The sequence below is a fragment of the Tubulanus polymorphus genome, chromosome 9, assembly GCF_964204645.1.
Source record: "Tubulanus polymorphus chromosome 9, tnTubPoly1.2, whole genome shotgun sequence".
In the NCBI taxonomy this organism is placed as follows: Eukaryota; Metazoa; Nemertea; class Palaeonemertea; order Tubulaniformes; family Tubulanidae; genus Tubulanus; species Tubulanus polymorphus.
This window is the reverse complement of record NC_134033.1, coordinates 14,012,030-14,031,065: the sequence shown is the minus strand read 5'-3', so window position 1 is coordinate 14,031,065 and position 19,036 is coordinate 14,012,030. Positions and strand designations below refer to the sequence as shown.

Genomic DNA, 19,036 nt, shown 5'->3' with positions numbered 1-19,036 from the left:
GTTATTTACCAAAGGTTTCCTTTTATTGACCAAAGGTTTCTAAACTTTTTTTGTTTCAAGGGGTTTTGTCGGTATTTAGGGGTACTCCGGTTCGGAGCAATTCAATTAAATGAAGATTATATTTCTCGAAATGGTAGCTATTTTAAGGAAGAAAGGGATAACAGAATAATAAATCATGACTAATCAGAAAAATTTGTGTTAGAGAGTGGTAGTCGCGAGGCGAGAAGTTCCGATATCTGTCTCGAGCAAGGCACATGTGTCGCTAGGCAACGCTTACATGCGTGGCATGTGTTGTGCATGTTACAAAATGGCGGCGGTGTTGTAGTAGTTAGAAGTAGTGTAATAGGGGTGGAAAAAATCAGTTTGCTGAAGAATTGCTACGTTTCTCAGGGTAAGAGGGGCTGATTTAAAGGTCTATGGATGAATTGTTTTAGATCTACACCACAGCACCACCAGTAGTACCGAATCAGAATAGTGAATACCAACTTTTGAACTTGAAACATCTAAAAAAATTCAATTTCAACAACAAACAAACAACAAACGTTTCATGTTTTTTTTTCTTCAGTTTTTGAGATGTCTTCGTTGCGCGGATGTGACGCGATTTACGTGTCCTCGATTCTCGAGGATTGCGTCGATCAGTTAAACATTCTCGGTAATATAATGCCCGTTACATTCGAGGGTAGAGATGTAGATGAGGTAAGAGTCAGTCGCAAATGGGTTGAGGTTGATCTCAAAATCTATTATGGGGACCACTTATAAAGATGGCCCTTCTCCCTATGACGTACCCGGTAGTCAAAATGCTACAACGAAGGAAAAGTTTTAAAAAGTTCATTCGCTGGCGCATGGGCTGACTTTAACAGGTCGCAAGCTAATTTGAAAAGGAAAGTCTTAGGCTTATGAAATCATTGCAATTGGGAATGTTTCTGAGGTATCAATCCAAAGTGATCCAGATGGATACAGAAAGAAAGACCATCATCAATAGTCGGTACAGTGTTTAGTATAACCGGTTTGTACAGATCATGAGACATGAACATTTAAACTAAAATTAACACTTTCCCTTTGTACTATGATGCCTCAAGTAGCGTAGCCTAGATCTCTGGGCAGGGTTTGGAAATTGATCAGCATAATTTGATGGGTTTCATTAAATATTGTATTAATTACAGATTGTAACGAACGAAATCAGTCGTCTGGTCGACAGTCAGCGTCAACTCGAGGCGAAATTCGAACAGGTTTTATCGAACAAACAGAAAATGAAACTGGAACCGGGCGGAATGTCGAAGATGGGCGCGGCGGAGACGGATATTAAACAGATCGGGGGTGATCTACGCAGCAGTACATACACGCACGCTCGAGGCATGAAACAGAGTCCGCTGACTACGGATAATCTATCGAAAATACAAAGTGATCGGTGAGTGAAGCTACCTTGTAGAAATATGATTGAAATCTTTCAAAACTTTCTTTTAAAAGATTCAAAACTAAATTTCCTTTTTAAATCAAAACTTGAAGATTCAAAGATTCGATGGTTTTGACTATCTCTAAATGGCCATTGATCTGATAAACGAAGAAAACTTGGAAAATTCAGGGAATGAGAAAAGTCTTGGAAAAAATCAGGGACAACTCGGGGAATTTGACAAAGTTTGCAAAAAAACATTCCTTCCGCGCTGCCTGGAATCACCCCTTCTGACAGAACCATCCATTTAGATATCACCTAATGATCTCTTAGATTTAAGGACATCGTTTTGATTTGTTTCAGAGGATTTTTAGAGAGCGTCGTTTCGGGAACATTGGCTGAAATTATGCAAGAAGGGAAATACAACACGTTACTGGACGCGGTGAAACAAGAAAAATCTAAAAAGCAACAATTACAGAGCACGATTCTAAAGTGAGTATGGGTGCAACTTGAACTTGTACAGGCATCGATCCGCCACTTACACGTGTGCAGAATTTTTCTGAGACATTTCTTATTGCAAATGAACTACAAACACCAGATATTAGACATTTTATCAGCACACTTTCAGGAACTGATCGTCCACACTTCACATGTGTTCAGTGCTTCACCTGAGACATTTCTTATTGCAAATGAACTACTAACACCGGACATTAGACATTTTATCAGCACACTTTCAGAAACTGATCGTCCACACTTCACATGTGTTCAGAACTTTACCCAAGACATTTTTAATTGAAAATGAACTGCAAACACGAGACATTAGACATTTTAGATGCTCACATTCAAAATCTGATGGTCCAAACTTCACCGGTAGATTTTTCAATCTTTTTTGTTTTGTATCGATCAGGGAAGAGGAAGGTCGCAAGAGGGTGCGTATGCTGCAGAAAAAAATCCTCGACGTCAAGAAAGAGAAAGAAGTTGAAATTCAGAATCGTAATGAGATGATCGCTCATCTGAAAGATCAGCTACAAGAGATGAAAGCCAAGACGAACATGGAGGGCAAATATATCAAAAAATGCGCCGAGGTCTCCGTAGCTCAAACTCAAAAACGATGTTTCCTTTCGGAGAAAGATTTGAAAGATGAAATGGAAGTGAGTATAGATCAGGGGAAAGTAAAAAAAAGCTACCGGTAGTTAGGGAAATTTGTTGAGATGCCCAAAACTCCGACCTTCAATTTTGGGAAATAGGCTATTGTCTGTAGTTGTACAGTAGACTACAATTAAATCAATACAGTTGGGACCAGGATATTTTTCTTTACCCAATTATGTGATTACTGAATTAGAAACTGAGTTTAGCAGTGCACAGGATGACAATGCTTTCAAAACAACCGAATCAATGGCGAGATTAGCAGTACTGATTTAGGAGTCTGCATAAATTTGGGATATGAAAGTGATGACTGCGCTGTAGGGACCCCGATTGATTTCACGGGTTTATTTGTAGCGATTACGTAATCAGATCGATGAAGAAACTCGAGTGAACGCCGAGATTGAAGCGTACCTGAGAGAACATCAAACCGAACTCGAACAAAAAGTCGACCATTGGATGGAAAAATACGACAAGGACGTCGAAGCCAAACAGCACGAACTCGACGTATTGAACGCTTCGAAAGCGAAAGATTTAGAACGACTTCAAGAACTGACAAAAATTGTAAGTTTAACCCTTTCATTGCTGAACAAAGAATTCCCTATGGTGCTGGAGATAATTTGAAAATTTTGATTAATTCTACCCTAGTGTGTTGAATAACGGAAATACCACTATAGTGCGATGTATCGTTAGTTACTAGTATTTAACTATTTTTGACGTGTACTGCCATCTTTCAATAGAGATAAATACTAATTACTAATTACATCAATACACTACAGTGCACTTGCAAAATCCATCACTGATTTATACACCGCACTGCGGTGTAGACACACTGAAAGGGTTAAAGCCGAACTTTGTATGATACTACGATACAGACTCTGGTACCCTGTAGTTGATTGCCTCGGATTATTGCGTGCCCCACCTGACAATATATGTCAATTTTCATCCCTTCGACTCATCACTATGGCAACGTGTATCAAGCATTTCACAATTTTTTGTTTTCTAGTATCAGGAATACGAACAAGTTGTCGTCGATGATCGTATCGAGAAAGAGAAAGCTCGACGTAAAGCGGAACAAGAAGCTCTAGAACTGAACTCGTGTATCAGGGTACGAAATTTGGTGCTTAATCGGGAGGCGGGTCATCGGGGGTTGACCGCACCATGGGCAGATTTAGAGTATAGTCTCGATGGTCTGGACCCCTTCCTTTCAATCGTGGTTGCCCTTTGAAATTGTGTCAACACTATAGATTTGACACCCATCCTCTTTAAAATTTAATTTTTTCGGGTTTAATTCATTGCTTTGAGTAAATAATGATGGCTATTTCTTCAAAAATATCTAATACCGATGGACGAGGCTGGTGGCCATTAACAAGGCTGCTATCCAGGAATTACTGATCTGTACCGACTCTGAATATGGATTAGACTAATGCTGATTTTGTTGTTCCTGTTTTTAGGTGCAGTCGTGGTGGCGCGGGATGATGGTACGTAAAGCCATCGGGCCGCACGGCAAAAAGAAAAAAGGCAAAAAGGGCAAGAAGGGTAAAAAAGGCAAGAAGGGCTCTGGTAAAAAGGGCAAGAAGAAGAAGAAATAAACTATTCGCTTTTTGGAGTGAATTTCGTTTCAAATTTTTACCCGAATGATTCTTATGTTAAACATATTAACGAATTGATTGATTTTTTGTTGTTATTTATGCAAGAAAATTCCGTCCAAAGTGAATTTTATCGAATAAAAGTTTTATGCAAACCTCTTCCATCACTAAAATATCGCTGATTTTTAACTGAATGCAATACTTGCTTATTTCTATTGAAATCAATGATAAGTCCGTCCTGCTGCTCTGCGATAAATAATAAAAAAAGTAAATTTCTTTTGCTTCATAATTGTTCGTAATTGATTATTTTTATTATTTTACATGCGATTTTTGTGAATTATAAAACTATGAAAAATAAATAAATCTTATATTTAACATAAAATACACGACGTATTTTGAAAAAGCACAGATCATTTCTATGGACGATTTTTAGGATGAGGGTTTGATTCACCGAGTTAAAATGTTCCCGTTCGTCCACAAAGTTCGTCCACCCACTGTACGGTACACAGAAGACTTCTTTTTCGGATTGTTATGCTCCAAACGGAAATAGGATGATTTTGCCGAAACTTAGAAATGTTTGAGTGTGAAAACAAGTCATCTGGCGAATGGACGCGGCACCGATGGATATCTGATCATCAGGATGTAAACTTGTGGTAGAGCACGGCTACGTGTCGTTTATACGGGTCTATGATCAAATAGGCGAAATTCTGATCATGTTGCTCATCGGCCGGGTACATCATATCACCTGATTCATCCTGTAACGAAACAAAAACACATAAAAAGACTGATTAGAACAATAACAAATATATAATTGACGTGTGGGTAACAGGCAGAACCGACCCGAATTTCCAAGAATGAACTTCCGACACTTCGATTTCCCATATCATAATTAAACCTCATGATTGTGTGATTGTAACAGTGTGTTGAGATGACCCATTTTACAAGCATTTCGCTTCTCGGGCACCTTCATCGATATTATAACTTTTATAACATATTTATATATCTATCTAATTATGTATAAAACTGAGTGTTATATTATGTTATAATTTCAATGTAAATAAAGATTATTATTATTATTATTATTATTATTATTATTATTATTATTATTAATTATTATTATTATTATTATTATTATTATTATGTTCCCGGCAGGTGGTGTGGTGATCCCGCCCGATCGGGGATGTAAAAATCAGGTGCCGAAATGTCGAAACTTAAATCAGACACGATCTTTACACAATTCAAAAATATCAACGGTTTCGAGTACGACATTAATGAATACATTGGATATGATAATATCACATGATATTAATAGGAGGACAAACATCAATAATGTATACATCTAATATCCAGGGTTCATCATCAACCTACATAACTATATACACGACACTGCCATACCAGCAATCCACAGTGACGTCTTATAGTTCAGGATCTAGTTCCACAGCTGTATAAAGGAAGGTGGACAGAGCTCCACAGCTGTAAGGAGGTGGACCCCGATTCCACAGTTGTAAGGAGGGGTGGACCCAGTTCGACAGTGTTAGGGAGGTGGACCCAGCTCCATAGCTGTAAGGAGGTGTGGACCCAGTTTGACAGCTGTAAAGAGATGGAACCAGTTCGACAGCTAAGGAGGGATGGACCCAGTTCCACAGTTTGAGTGAAGTGGACCCGGCTGTCCACAGCGCTGTAGGTTGATGGTTCCACAGTTGTAGGTAGGTGAAAACAGTTCCACAAGTTGTGGGTTCAATATTCCTCTGAACCTAGCTCCACAGTTGAGTCTGGGCTCAATTCGAATTAAAACCACGACTGTTGAGCTACGTCCAGACGTGAATATATACACAACTACGTAATTAATATTACGCCTGCTTCTAATATTAACTAATGTTAATCATCTTCAGCGGTTGATCAGATGTTTTTTTCTCCAAAAAAAAATGCGGTTACTAATAATTTCCGACACGATATTATAACCGCGAGGAGACTGAGGGATGGCAGTTGCTAAGCGACGACCGGGGAGAGGGGAGAGAGGAGAGAATGGTACGCGAAGCAGCAACGAAGCAAAACGTTTTATACCGCGCCGGCTGGAGATGAACAGCCTGGAGATGTTTTCACAAGCAACAGCGTCTAAAACCTCATCACGGATACATAGAGAATACCGCGGAGTATATACTTCATTATAAACCTGCTGAATTCAATGCAGTCATGCGTGGATTAATTGAATAAGGATTCAAGAATCTTGCGTTTCGAGTAAGTAACGATGGCTATTCTGAATATTTCTTTTCCTAAACGGGTATCGTAACGGAAGAATTTAGCTCGTAACAGGTGGTTTTAGGGGGCTCTTTCCGCCGTATTTTGGAATCAGGGAGGTGTCCCATCTCAATGTTGAAACTATAACCAGGGCTGCCAATCTCTGCTAAGTGCTGTCAGTAACATGGTGAATTTTTTCGGTGACATGTCATCGGAATATGAAAGAAAATATTCAATTGGCAAGACCGTAATAACATCCTTCACATTACGCATCAAACTAATCATACGGTATTTTTCGGGACAAAATAGGAATAAAACACTGGGAGTCAAGGACGGTTGGCAGCTCTGACTAACTAGTGTGTTTTAATCCAAAGACGACTGTTGTGCCAATGACGACTTTGCCCTCCCCCATCGACGTGGGAACACTAGTTTTCGGCGAACCCCACGAACCGCTTCCAAAATGGAGCTCATTCCATAGTTCGGTGTACTACGACCATTTCAGATCATAACTGTAACTCTGACACCGGTTCCAAGACCGCGCTATAAGCTCATCTGTTCGGCCTAATTGACAATCTGGCGAAATCATGATTTCAGGCTATTTCTGCTGTGATACTGGCCACGAAGGCACTTCAATTTCACGCATCGCTTAAGCGAGAATGACAGATCAGGAAATCTTTTAACAACATCGACACAAAGGAGTCTTCAACAAATGTAAACATCGGTAAAAGTAAAAATCCGACCAACGCGAAGATTTCGTGGTACTTCCAGCGGTCACAAGCCGCGTCATAAATAAACGACAAGTGAGGGCTTTAAGGACGTGTTGGTCACGGTTAGCGTTAGTGTAAACACCCCACGCGATGTTTTAATACTCATTGTGGCGGTTTTAATTGTCGCGAAACAAACAGTGAAGAAATAGTAGTGATTTAACGGACAGTTCAAATCACAAATACATCGACACGTGCTGATATTGTCTTTACCGAGGACACCAGATAAACACGTCCATTCTGGGTCGAGGGTGAAAAGTGTATTTGAAGGTTTGACGGTAACGCACTTGTTGGAAACTCGAGTATCCGATGACAGTTCGCGTGTTTTTGAAGGATTACACCATTATTCCATAAAATCTTGCCGTGGATTTTGCGAGGTAAGACGAGTTTTCAGAACGGTTCATAACTCTTTAGCTGCCGAATCCGATCAACGCAATATTTTGGTGAGAAGATTTGTTTGTAACTGGACTTATGGCAATGAAGCCCTTTTTGGTATCTACGTCCTCAAAAGGAGGGGTCGTTGAGAGCTTACAGCCCCGAAAAACTTTTCAATAGAGTGACAGCTCGCCATGACCCACTTCGCTGGAAAACGTGGACTTTAGGTTATTGTAGGTGTAAAATCCGACAGAAAGACTAAAACGTTAATTTGAAATATAGAAATATTTCGGGTGGTTTCTGCCACCCTTCTTCATTCTAAAATCTCCATTGTATCTCATTTCATATCTTTGTACTGTTTATCTATTTGGCGTGTCATTTCAGACTGAAGAATGAGGGTAGAAACCACCAGAAATATTTCTGTATTTAAAACAAAAACGTTTTAGCCATTCATTCTACGTTGTGGGATCTTATTGTCTTATCACGGATAATGTGATCAACATATTCATTAGGTTATTGCGCTGGTTGCTCTGACCTGAGACCTAGTAATTCTCTTTTATCACGTTCTCCACACACCAGACCGAATGGACTGGTCCCGTCGAAAAAATACCCCCAATCCCTTAAGACTCATTGTGAAAAAATCCACGAAGCAATAACTAACATCGTTGGCACGCGAATGTACTTTTTTCGCATGTCGACCGTGTACCCGAGACAGGGTTGTAAAAACACGAGCTCTTTACAACTCGTCGGTGTCGGTTTTGTACGAGAAAACATAACATCAATGAATGAACAGTAAACAAATAAACAACACGTGGTTGAGTTTTTTTGTAACGGTATTTAGCCGCAGCGATGCGCGGTACTCGCGGAGAGTTTCAGAAAAACCCGATCTCCGGTTCGCAATTAATTGAAAACACCGTTATCCGGTATTTAACTTTTTTGTTAGACAACTGTTTTTGAAGACGGTGAAAGACGTTTTTGCCGAGCCGAATATAATTTGTATTATCCGGCGCACCTTCGGTGGGAATTTCACCGAGAATTCGACTCTATTTTAGCCCTCTGAATTCCAGTGGAAATTCAACAACCACTGTAGCCTTTTAATGCATGTAGCGCAATGGTTATTTCGTAGAACAGTCGAACCTCGTTAATACGAATCTTGTGGGCAAAAGTGAAATTGTCGCATTAACGGATTTCGTATTAAGCTTAATCGATGTAAATATGTCAGCTGGGACATGCTGAAAATCATTGTAATAAACAGGGTTTCGTCTTGAGCAGAATCGTATTAAACGAGGTTCAACTGTATTATGCAAATCGATTATCATTATTTCATGAAAAACCAACGTATCTGTTCTGGTCGCCAACTCCCGTAAACTGTGAGGGGAACTCGCCAAGGATGACCCATAGCTCTGGTTTAGTCACTAACGCCCAAAACCTATTCTATCAGCAGGAATCCGTGTCCTACGCAACCTATAAAAAGGGGGTAGTTCGCCCAGAACCAATTACTGGTCTAGTCACTTTTAATTCTGAAGACTTGAAGGCTGTGGTATAGGTTTTATGATAAAATATTACTAGGAAAACACCAGTTGTACTTCGTAATGTTGCATACTCAACTTAGTCACTTTTAAGTCAGAAGACTTATCATTAAACTATCGTGAAGGCAGAACAATCCTGCCTATGGGATAGGTTTTATAATCAAATATTACTAGGAAAACACCAGTTGTACCTCGTATAATGGTGCACATATAACTGCCTCGTTATAGTTTGTAACAACTGTTGCTGGTAGCGTGGGATAGTTTACTATTGAAATACCTCGCAAACAACAATATCTGATTTGTTACCATAAACAAATGCAATGCTGCAATCCAATATCAACCCACCCACCCCAAATGCAGCACCCAATATCAACCCACCTACCCCAAATACACCCCCCAATATCAACCCACCTACCCCAAAATACACCTAATATCGTCTCCCATAACGCATAACTCATCACCACGGCCATTCACGGCTCCATAGCCCTAACTACCCTCATAACATGCAAAAGTTCATTCAAACTTCGGAATATTTCTTGACGAGATAATTTCTACAGCAAGGTTTCATTTCATGATACCTCCATTTCTTTCCACAACGATTCTATAACATCCCGCAACACACCGTCGGTTTCAAACCCATACAGATTCATATCTAATACCTATAACAACACACCCTCTCCACCCTCTCACCCTCCACTTTCCCGAACACCTACACCGGTCCTAGCGTCATCGTTTCATCGCCATCGCTTTTTTTAATATTATGACGACATTTAATCAGAAATTCATCACTAACCACCACCATATTTTTCTACCCGCAAAACAGTATCGCGACATCAGCCAGATTTGATTGAAAGTTGGGTTGTTGCAAGATTGAAAACCTCCGACGGGTTCGAAATTCGCGTTTATACTATAATTCTAGAGAAGAGCAGAATTATCGGGCCTGTGTGTTAGTTTTTGGACAAAGGCCGTTCTATTTTCGTTCCCAGCTGTCATGAAAATAGATGGACAAATATTGGTTACGAAAGGGCAATCGGCGTAAAAGCTTCGTTCTGCAAATAAACGCATACATATTTTTGGTTCAATCGATATGCTGGAAAGAATGGCAGATGATGATCTATTTTTTTCGTTTGCCGAAGGAAATGTAAACAGTATTTGTACGAAAGTTCACCTGAAACTGTCGCACAGGACGAGCGCGTAACCCTTGGCAATGACTAGCGGTTGTTTTTGACAAGACGTTCAACAGGTAACCAAGCGCAGAGTCGATGAGCAGATCGTCAGTCGACGCCGGACGCATGAATTTTGAGAATATCACGATTTTGGAAAACCTTTCATTTCACTCTTCGTCTCGAGTGAAATGTAATCTATTGATAGTACAAACGGAGTATAAGGCTGGAGCATAAGACTGTCCAGTGTCTCTAAGCGCATTTCGAAGTCATATTTCGCTGCATGCGCCGCAAGTTGTGAGTATGAATAAAATCATATACGCGGCATTAATTCGCTATATGGAATCTGCATAATTATTTCATTGTTTTTGAACGAGCAACAGCTGATCATATTTTATCAAGATAGATGGATAGATTATACGGCAGTTAGTGAGCAGACGATCTGAATGAAGTGCTCGTGCGCGAAGAACAGGCCGATAGTGACAGCAGGATGATGACAAACCGGCGACGACAATAAACACGGTAAATTAGTAAACGGGCGACATCCGAAGTGGTATAGTTCAGAGGAGGGAAATGGGAGGGACTGCGGTAGACAATTGATATAAATAGTAAATAACCAGCACCAATGGCCAACCCCAGTTGATCTCTTGTTAAGCTTTACGGAGATATCGGGGCTGGTCACTGGACCCGTGTCGAGTCCCTGTGTAAAAGCGACAAGACGTGGAGAAAGGCGGATAGCGAGTGAGGGGAGGAGGGATGGGGAGAGCGACAAAAGGGGGGGGTGAGAAGGGAGGCTAAATAGGATGAAGAGAAATTAGGAAGTGAGAATGGAGAGAGGTATGTACAGTATGGCGCAGGATATTTAGAGCAATGAAGGGAGACTCAGAGTAAGGGATGAAAAAGGGCGTTATAGGGAGGGGGGGGCGATGCGGATGGAGAAGCTGTATTTAGATCCCCGGTTTTTAGCAAAAAACACGATGTTTACCCGGAGGATGACGAGGTGTATGACGCGTATTCAGAGCAAATATAAACCGATGATCGCAGCATTTATCGTTATCATTACTATTCTGCTGACGCAGTAGATCACGTTATAAGACGCGTGTCATTTCTATTTAACCGACACCGAACCCATTATCATCCATACAAGAGAGAGAGAGAGAGTGGTATTAGAGGGGGGTGGGGGGGGGTGATTAGGGTCTGCATTATTCGTCATTCAACGTTGATGTATCTGATTAATTCTAGTCAAGTCTTAGTCGCGTAATTAACTGCGCGTACCGGGGGAGGGTAAGGGGGAGATTTCAGTGAACGCTGCTAGCTATATCATCGCCGCATAATTCCACCGAGATCAGAGAGAAAGGAAGCGAGTGAGTGGCAGGAATTTTCTGATAGCTCTCTCTCTCTCTCGCCCTCTCTGTTTCAGCACGTTTCAAAGTTTATCTTAATAGCTGTACAGATTTCACAATCTCGTTTATCTAATGCTCGCTACATATGTTTAGACATAATTTCCTCTCGTATGAAATGCGAACGTTAGACTTCCGAGTTGCCTTTCAACTTCGCCTATAAGGACCGATCTAAGATTTAGTCCTAAGTGTATAACTTTTATTTGAACTTTATCTATGCGAAGAGATTGAATTCGCGTAACCTGATGACTAATAGCACAATAACCGATATCATGGCCGGGAGGAGCTCGTGTGGCATAGTACTCGTTTACCGCAGAGATATCTTCGCCAAACGCTGTCCCCGGGAGTGGGGCTAATATCGTGATAACATCGCGCTCCCGCGCCAAACACGTTCCAACTTGCCCCTCTCCCGCGACTCAGAAAGACCCTAGAGCATTTGTCTCACGAGCGTCCGCGGTTTCCAGCTAGCCTCTTCCTGCTCATCCTACCTCGCGAGGGATTCGAACCTGATGGCATCCCAGACACATCACGCCGGGTGCGCAGGTACCACGCGCAGGTTTGCCGCCAGAAAACTAGCGGCACCAATCAGATTGTCCGTTGTATAATCGCTGAGATAAATTTCACGGATACTAACTGGAATACCCGGACTAAAACGATTTCTGATTGGCTAATAATGGGCTAGGGTGGCAGGGTTTCGTAACGAGTCTAGCGAGCCCATCGGTTCGAATCCCTGCCGGGGGAGACTGTTTCCTGTTATGACAGCGGCTCGTGTTTTCACGTACCCGCAGGTTCCAGCCAGCGATTTCCTGTCGAGCGATTTTACAATAGTTTTTCATTCGACCGCATTTTCCTGCTTTCAGCGTTTTGCCGCAGCAGCAGGAAACAGCTAGCGAAAACCAGGCTTAAAAAAGTCCCTATCCCTAAACCCAGATCACCTGCTCGCTAGACTCCGTCCGCCCAACACTCTGCAACAGGTTGTTTTCTATTCTATCACCGAATTAATTGCGAAGGAATCTTCGGAATTCGTTCCGGCGAAGGAAGAGGGGAAGGGGAAACGGTGCGTGGTAGTTTATCCTCCCTCGGCAGCAGGAAGGAGTGAAGCGTATAAACAACCGGTTTGATCCGGAGTACGAGATAACGACATGAAAGTCTACAATACATCTTCACTCGGATAACCTGCTATCAATGAAGTAACGATCGTTAAATACATGATTTCCGTTTTCACGAGCAGCCATTTACTCGACTTACAGCCTGATAAAAATACTCATTCCCAACCGGTTGACTTGGTCCACTGACCTATATCTCATCATGACCTAGTTATTAAGGAAGATGGCGGAAAAGACCCCTGAAATTACACTTTTCCATAATTCCTTGAAGCATAATTTTACGAGTTATATAAGAAATAATTTAAAGCGTTCTACGCTACATATTTTTTATCATTCAGGTCAACAGACGAAATTCGTGGTTTAACATAACGCGCTGTCACTAGGGGGCGACACGCGATGGACTGTAATAATACGACGAAGCTCGTCCTACGACGGGCTAGCCTCGATCACAGACACTTGCGCCAGAAAATCCCCTGGAAGAGTCTACGTCGACGCGTGTTGATCAATCGATCGCTGATCGCGGGCGTCGGAGCGTTGCTGCTCGTGATCGCCGTGGCGCAGACGGCTTTGAGCGTTAAACTTGTCGACAGATGTCGCCAGCACCTGCACTATACGCCGTGTTATCGCGGCGGTGACCCGTGCTCGAGTATGGCGACGCCGGCGTTCTTCGGTTGCGCCGTCATGTTGTCGATGTTCTGCGCGCTGGCGTGCGCCAGTCCGAGGATGCTGGCGATACTCCTGTTCGTCATTACGGTCAGCGGAATAGCGATGGTAGTGTATCAACGTTCCAGTCCGTTCCTGACCGGCAGCGGCCTGTTCAGAGCGTTCATCCCGACCAGAGTGATTCTGACCGACCTGTGCGACCGGGAGGCCGCTTTTCAGCGACCAGACGCGCTGATGCACTCGTGTTGGTCCGAATTGGAGGCGAGTTTTCGCAAGTGTCACAAAATCAACTACACGCACGCCATCTTGTGTAACCTGACGAAATCAACGCCAACCGAAGCTAATTTCAAATTTGTGCGCGACGACCATCACGACCAGACTCACAGACCGTATAGTTCTAATGCGACCACGCGTGATCAGTTAGAAATGTGTTTTAACGACGTGTCCGCTCATTCTAAATCGCATTTCATTCATTACATCAGTATAACATCGCTCATCGGGTTCGTCTGCGCGTTTCTGCATCTCGCCGGAGGCGGCGCCATCTTCTTTCTAGACATGAAACGTCGCGTGATCAAAACCGAAATCGTCAAACGACAGGACGCCGAAGGGCTGAAGTGCCCCGATCAGAATCACAAGCGAAAAATCTCGAAAGAACAACAACGAATTAACCACCACACCGCCGCCGCCGCCGAGACTCAGTTAGAAACTATGACGAGCGATCGAAAAATATCGTCGACGCAATCGTGCGATCAGTTGACAGGCGCGGACAGTGAGAGGTTCTTCGAAGTGAAGCGAAAACACGCGTCGACAGGCGACACGCCGGTCAGCGATACGTCGAGAAACGAACTACGGAACTCTCGCTCCCGATCGCGCGAATCCGACAACGCTCAAATTCTATTGCAGCAACAAAAATCGCCGTCGTCGAGGCGACCGCGCGGTGGCGCCACCATCGCGTCGGCGGCGGGCTCGAATATGGGTAAAAAACGTCGCGTGAACAGCGGTGACGTCGCGCGTCGAATCGGCGGCGAGAACGCCGGCTACGCAGCTACCGACGCGAAAGATAGGCGGCGCCACGCGAGCGACGCCGGTCCCAGACGACCGCCGCCGAACGCGCAGCGGACTGTTAGCTACCCGCCTCGACCGTTAAGGACGTCACGTGATATGGCCGTTCAAATTTCCCCGGAATCGTTCTTCGCGGAATCGATCGATAAAACTGAGGACGAACTTCCGGTATAACAGTCGACATCAGACGGCAAAATATCAATTTCATTAAACATATATGTTTAGTTTTGTTTACGCTAAAGATTCAATGCTCAAGTTTTTTACGGTAAAGGGACAAAAAGGGCCGTTACTTAGCATTTGAATTAATTTTCGGGGGGGGCAGAGGAATCCCGATATTTTGTTGAATATAACAACAATAATACTAGCAAAACTGGCACTTTCCCGGCTAGGTACTGCCCTGAAAAAAATTGCCTTTCGTTACTGAATGAAAAGTTCCCGTATTTCCGGAGTTCATGTGGAAGTGGTTAATTGAAGATTAACCAAAAATCCAGATTAACTCATAAATGAATGTATACTCATGCGCCATCTACTTTTATAATCAGAAGCTACATGACACACAAACTGCTCATTTTTTGCTACTACATGTACAGTACTAGTACGTAGTAGTCTTATCCTTGAATTCACTGCTGGAAGATTTTACTAGCACTAGCCCTAAACCCCGAGCTTGAGAACCGGTGATGCATCCTTAAAGGGTCTTTATTAACCCTTTAATTACAGTAACACATACGTTGTTTATAGTTGAATACCGTAAATATTTGATATTTATTCATTTTCATATAATGAACAATTGATACATAGAAAATTGGTATTTTTTTGTTACCCGATTCACTGTGCTGAATATTAACAACAGTTTATACAAACAAATCAATAAATGGAAATGTTTTTCGAAAAAAAGACTTACGTAAGCAGTGAATTTGTAGACGTGAGAGATGACCCGCAGTTTTTTGGAGTCACCATCTTTAACAACGCTGTCAAATAAAACCAGAGATTATTTATAGATTATCGGTTACATGGGATAGATAAATGAGATACCAGACTTCAGCTTCTCAAACTCTAATCTCGATAGGGGCGAAAAGGTTGTCATCAGCAACATCATAACTATACTGAATCATCATCATTAGTTACCATAACCAACCATAATTTCTATGAATGGTTGCAGGGGCAGTTCCAAGGATTAATTGTGAAGGTCTTGTGACACATTTTGAGGGCATTTTTGAACACTGAAAAGGCGTATTGCGAGGCCTAGGCATTCAATGGATTCGATAGATGCATTCCATAGCATTTTCAACTAAAACTTATCCCCGTCTTTATCTTTAAGTCCTGTCAAGTTTTATAAGATTGCATATAATAAGATGGTAAAAAGAGTTGCTTTAGAAAAGGGCAATAACTCTAAACATTTGAGGGTTTTGTACAATGCTCACATGAGTTGAAGTCATTGAAATCATTGAAAATGTGATATTCTTCATGATTCTGGTTTGCGAAACCGTTGGCCCTGGAATCACAGATAGTACAAACCTGATCAGATCTTTGTACAATGATTTTGCCGTATCGAGGTAAGGCGTTACATCGTCCTCGTACTGACAAACCTCTCCACCGAGACACAAGTGTTTAAACAATAAAAACACAAACTGACCGCGATCTTCATCGGAGAACAGATCGTAATGATCCGATTCATCGGACAGCAACATCTAAAATTATGTAACATCAATGCTTATATCTCATGTGAAGTGCTGTTTCTGAAAGTGTGCAGATAAAATATCTAATGTCTGGTGTTTGTAGTTAATTTTCGATTAAAAATATCTCTGATGAAATTCGGAACACATGGGAAGTGTGGACGATCAAAAATTGAAGAATGGTGATCGAGTATTGAATGTCTATGTTGAATATTGAATATTCAATGAGGGATGTCACGGGGTTCACGTTAAGGACACCTACCTTTCTGAGTTCATCTGACACGGTAAAACTATCAATCACTTCGTCTAAACATTTTCTAATATGTCCACTTTCTCTAACGACATCCGGAACAAGACGATCGAAGAAATCCATCGACGTAATCGTACATTCAACCGGAGTCACGAGCACTTTATCCGCTTTCAATCCTACAAAAGCATAAAGAAGCAAATATTGGTTTTAGTCTTCCTCACATGGGCTCGTATTAGAGTTGTACAGTACTGGAAAAAAGTTAATCTGTCAGTCCTGCATCTTTGACTATATCACAGACACAGGATTAGGGAGCATCTCAAAATTTCGATAGTTACTTCAATTAGAATAACTCGCGGAAGGGGGTGGGGGGTTAAGGCCTCCTGTGGATTCATCATGGTTAAAACCAATTAGACAGTTATTCTAATTGACGGAACGATAGAAATTTTGAGATGCTCCCTTAACAGATTATCGTTTTTAAAGTATCTACAGCCCTGATACGAGTCACTGTGGTCTCCATGAATTTGTTAACAAAACCAGTTCCATATTTGTGTGGGATGAATTTGACACAGTTCTACAGTAATGTGGGTTGAATTTAACTCAGTTCCACAGTTTTGGTATAATTTGTCTGGGAACTAGGTTCCGAGTCAAATTCAACCCGCTCAAATGTGAAACATGGATCACAGAGAGATCAACTCTTAAAGCCCCCTTACCAAGAGACACCCAGTTTCCTCTAGAACCAGGAACCTGCAGTCGGTGGACAACTGTATCATCTTTCATGAATGACTGAAAATATCAAAATAATGAGACATTTAGACACCATGGTAAAGTACAGAAAATGATACCTTATTAATTGGAGCCCCCCCGGACTTAGTTAGTTACCTAATCGTTGGTGGTAAGCTTTTTATAATCGGATGGGCTTATACCAACGTTAGGGATGACAAGGACCAAAACACGGTTGAAAAAAGTAACACTTCAAAAGTATACTTTCTATTCACTTCAGTCCACAATTAATGGCTTAATTCACAAACTAACACAGGTACCTTTCGAAATAATCCAATTTTATGTATGTTTCGAGTGGTTAATCAACAAATTAATTAATTTCTCCACCAATTTCGCCATTGGCCGCCATTTCTCTGTATTGCACATGTGGCATGATAAGACAAGGGGACCTACAAGGATTTATATAAAACTTTCAAGACGAAACGACAATTTTTATTTTTGATGGTTTTTCAACTTATATTTCAAATCTTCGTGTTTTCCATAATAAATAATGAAATAATAAATTCTGGTAAAAGAAAAATGTGAATAAGTATTGATTTCTTAATTTTTTTCAATTTCGTCGTTTCGCTTCGTTAGTTTGTGCTGTTGTCTTGGCCTCAGTCCACAGGTGCCAGCACCTCCAGTAATTTTCAAAATGGCAGCTGTTGACCCGACGGAAATTTACTCTCACTTTACGGCCGATTTGCACATGGATTAAGATCATCAGGTGAGGTGTTATAGGTATCAGACAAACTACGAATCTGTTGTGCGTCGATTACAACAAAAAATAGACGGATATCTTAAGAGACAATGAAATGCCAGGCAAATTACTCGTCAGTCAAATTGGCTGACGAAGATTTCATACAAAAATGACCTTCCCATTCCTGACTGTGGTTTGTGAAAATATCCGATTGTGAAACTAAACCACAGACAGGTTACTGACTACCCCGGACTAATATCATTAATTTCATTTCGCTTACCGAGGTAAATTCATCTATTTGATACGGTTGAAAATGTTGGTCAAACGCAAACGTATCCACTCTGATTTTACCTTTTATTCCCCTTAAATAAAGGAAAATTTTATCAAACAAAAAATATTCATAAGAAATCGGTAACCCGGCCCGCAAAACTACCATCGTCAGGTGCCGCCACCTATCAAACGACGCCAGCTATTTCATGTATTTTCGTGTATATCATCAATTGTAGAAACTTCTTACTATTTCACCATCAATCCAAAAAATTTACCATTTCATAAAAAACTCTTGATTGTCCTTATTCTCTAACACAGAACATGTTTTTCCGTCTAGAATGTTGAATTTAAACCCGGAAGAATTTAGAGCAGCCATCTTACATGTAATGTCACCGCTTCCGCATGTAAGATGGCCAACTTCCGCACGTAATAGTACTATTTACAGACAATAACACACATTTCCACAAGAGGTTTAGGCTATAAAAATTATTGATACCTTGTCTTTCATTTCTGCTGCGAAATGTTGACCAGCCCGTTATCAAGCTTACCATAACCGACCGGACAGCTGAAAATAACTGTTGCAATTTTCGGCGTTTGGCGGCCGCCGTGAAGGAGAAGGTATTTTTCTAACCTTATACTGGGCCCTGCGGAAACCGTCTCGGTGGTCATCCGATGACCACCGACCGACGATGCTTAAGGCTCAGCACGAACGACATGAGTCTGCAGCGGCTGCATTAGTCCGGCCGCAACTAGGCGGAGTACGTCGTGCGAGGCTCTTTGAAAATATGCAAACTCAATAGATTCAGAGAAGATTGAAAAATGACATCATTTTCAGAGTAGTTAGATTAGAGTGATTCCACAAAACAAAAGCGGCAGCAAAAATAATTATCCACGTGATTGGTGTAACAGGCCGTGTTTAACTTGGGAATCCGCCCCATATGATACTTGAACTTGAACTTTAT

The 19,036-nt window shown here is 41.6% G+C and overlaps 3 protein-coding genes across 6 annotated transcripts; 2 read left to right on the top strand and 1 right to left on the bottom strand.

The window, feature by feature from the left end:
* Positions 1-305: 305 nt before the first annotated feature.
* LOC141910756 (dynein regulatory complex protein 9-like) lies at positions 306-4,470 on the top strand. Of its 2 annotated transcripts, none has more exons than XM_074801533.1 (8): positions 306-391; positions 566-696; positions 1,164-1,408; positions 1,754-1,882; positions 2,298-2,541; positions 2,891-3,097; positions 3,540-3,641; positions 3,988-4,469. In XM_074801533.1, exons 2-8 carry the CDS (start codon positions 574-576, stop codon positions 4,123-4,125), a joined length of 1,188 nt encoding a protein of 395 aa, XP_074657634.1. In that variant the 5' UTR covers positions 306-391; positions 566-573; the 3' UTR covers positions 4,126-4,469. The 2 variants fall into 2 exon arrangements, with proteins under 2 accessions (XP_074657634.1, XP_074657635.1); XM_074801534.1 differs by having other exon boundaries at positions 337-474; positions 3,988-4,470.
* LOC141910757 (cilia- and flagella-associated protein 300-like) lies at positions 4,410-18,464 on the bottom strand. The gene is made up of 7 exons (XM_074801535.1): positions 18,350-18,464; positions 18,085-18,166; positions 17,056-17,128; positions 16,358-16,521; positions 15,938-16,110; positions 15,324-15,390; positions 4,410-4,877 (listed from the first exon to the last, which is right to left on the bottom strand). The coding sequence occupies exons 1-7, from the start codon at positions 18,448-18,450 to the stop codon at positions 4,758-4,760; spliced, it is 780 nt and encodes a 259-aa protein (XP_074657636.1). The 5' UTR covers positions 18,451-18,464; the 3' UTR covers positions 4,410-4,757.
* LOC141910755 (uncharacterized) lies at positions 5,508-15,284 on the top strand. 3 transcript variants are annotated; one of them, XM_074801530.1, is made up of 3 exons: positions 5,508-5,828; positions 6,015-6,360; positions 13,036-15,284. In XM_074801530.1, exon 3 carries the CDS (start codon positions 13,094-13,096, stop codon positions 14,594-14,596), a length of 1,503 nt encoding a protein of 500 aa, XP_074657631.1. In that variant the 5' UTR covers positions 5,508-5,828; positions 6,015-6,360; positions 13,036-13,093; the 3' UTR covers positions 14,597-15,284. The 3 variants fall into 3 exon arrangements, with proteins under 3 accessions (XP_074657631.1, XP_074657633.1, XP_074657632.1); XM_074801532.1 differs by lacking the exon at positions 6,015-6,360 and having other exon boundaries at positions 13,044-15,284; XM_074801531.1 differs by lacking the exon at positions 6,015-6,360.
* Positions 18,465-19,036: the final 572 nt, after the last annotated feature.

What these genes read in the sequence shown, in the direction of transcription:
- LOC141910757 (XM_074801535.1), bottom strand. Translation starts at nt 18,450, where the DNA reads ATGGCTGCTCTAAATTCTTCCGGGTTTAAATTCAACATTCTAGACGGA. An exon ending in TGTCAGATGAACTCAGAAAG is followed by an intron (nt 16,111 to 16,357) that starts GTAGGTGTCCTT and finishes ACATAATTTTAG; the next exon opens with ATGTTGCTGTCCGATGAATC. An exon ending in TTGTACAAAGATCTGATCAG is followed by an intron (nt 15,391 to 15,937) that starts GTTTGTACTATC and finishes TTTATTTGACAG; the next exon opens with CGTTGTTAAAGATGGTGACT.
- LOC141910756 (XM_074801534.1), top strand. Translation starts at nt 574, where the DNA reads ATGTCTTCGTTGCGCGGATGTGACGCGATTTACGTGTCCTCGATTCTC. An exon ending in TTACAGAGCACGATTCTAAA is followed by an intron (nt 1,883 to 2,297) that starts GTGAGTATGGGT and finishes TGTATCGATCAG; the next exon opens with GGAAGAGGAAGGTCGCAAGA. An exon ending in ATTTGAAAGATGAAATGGAA is followed by an intron (nt 2,542 to 2,890) that starts GTGAGTATAGAT and finishes GTTTATTTGTAG; the next exon opens with CGATTACGTAATCAGATCGA.
- LOC141910755 (XM_074801532.1), top strand. Translation starts at nt 13,094, where the DNA reads ATGGACTGTAATAATACGACGAAGCTCGTCCTACGACGGGCTAGCCTC.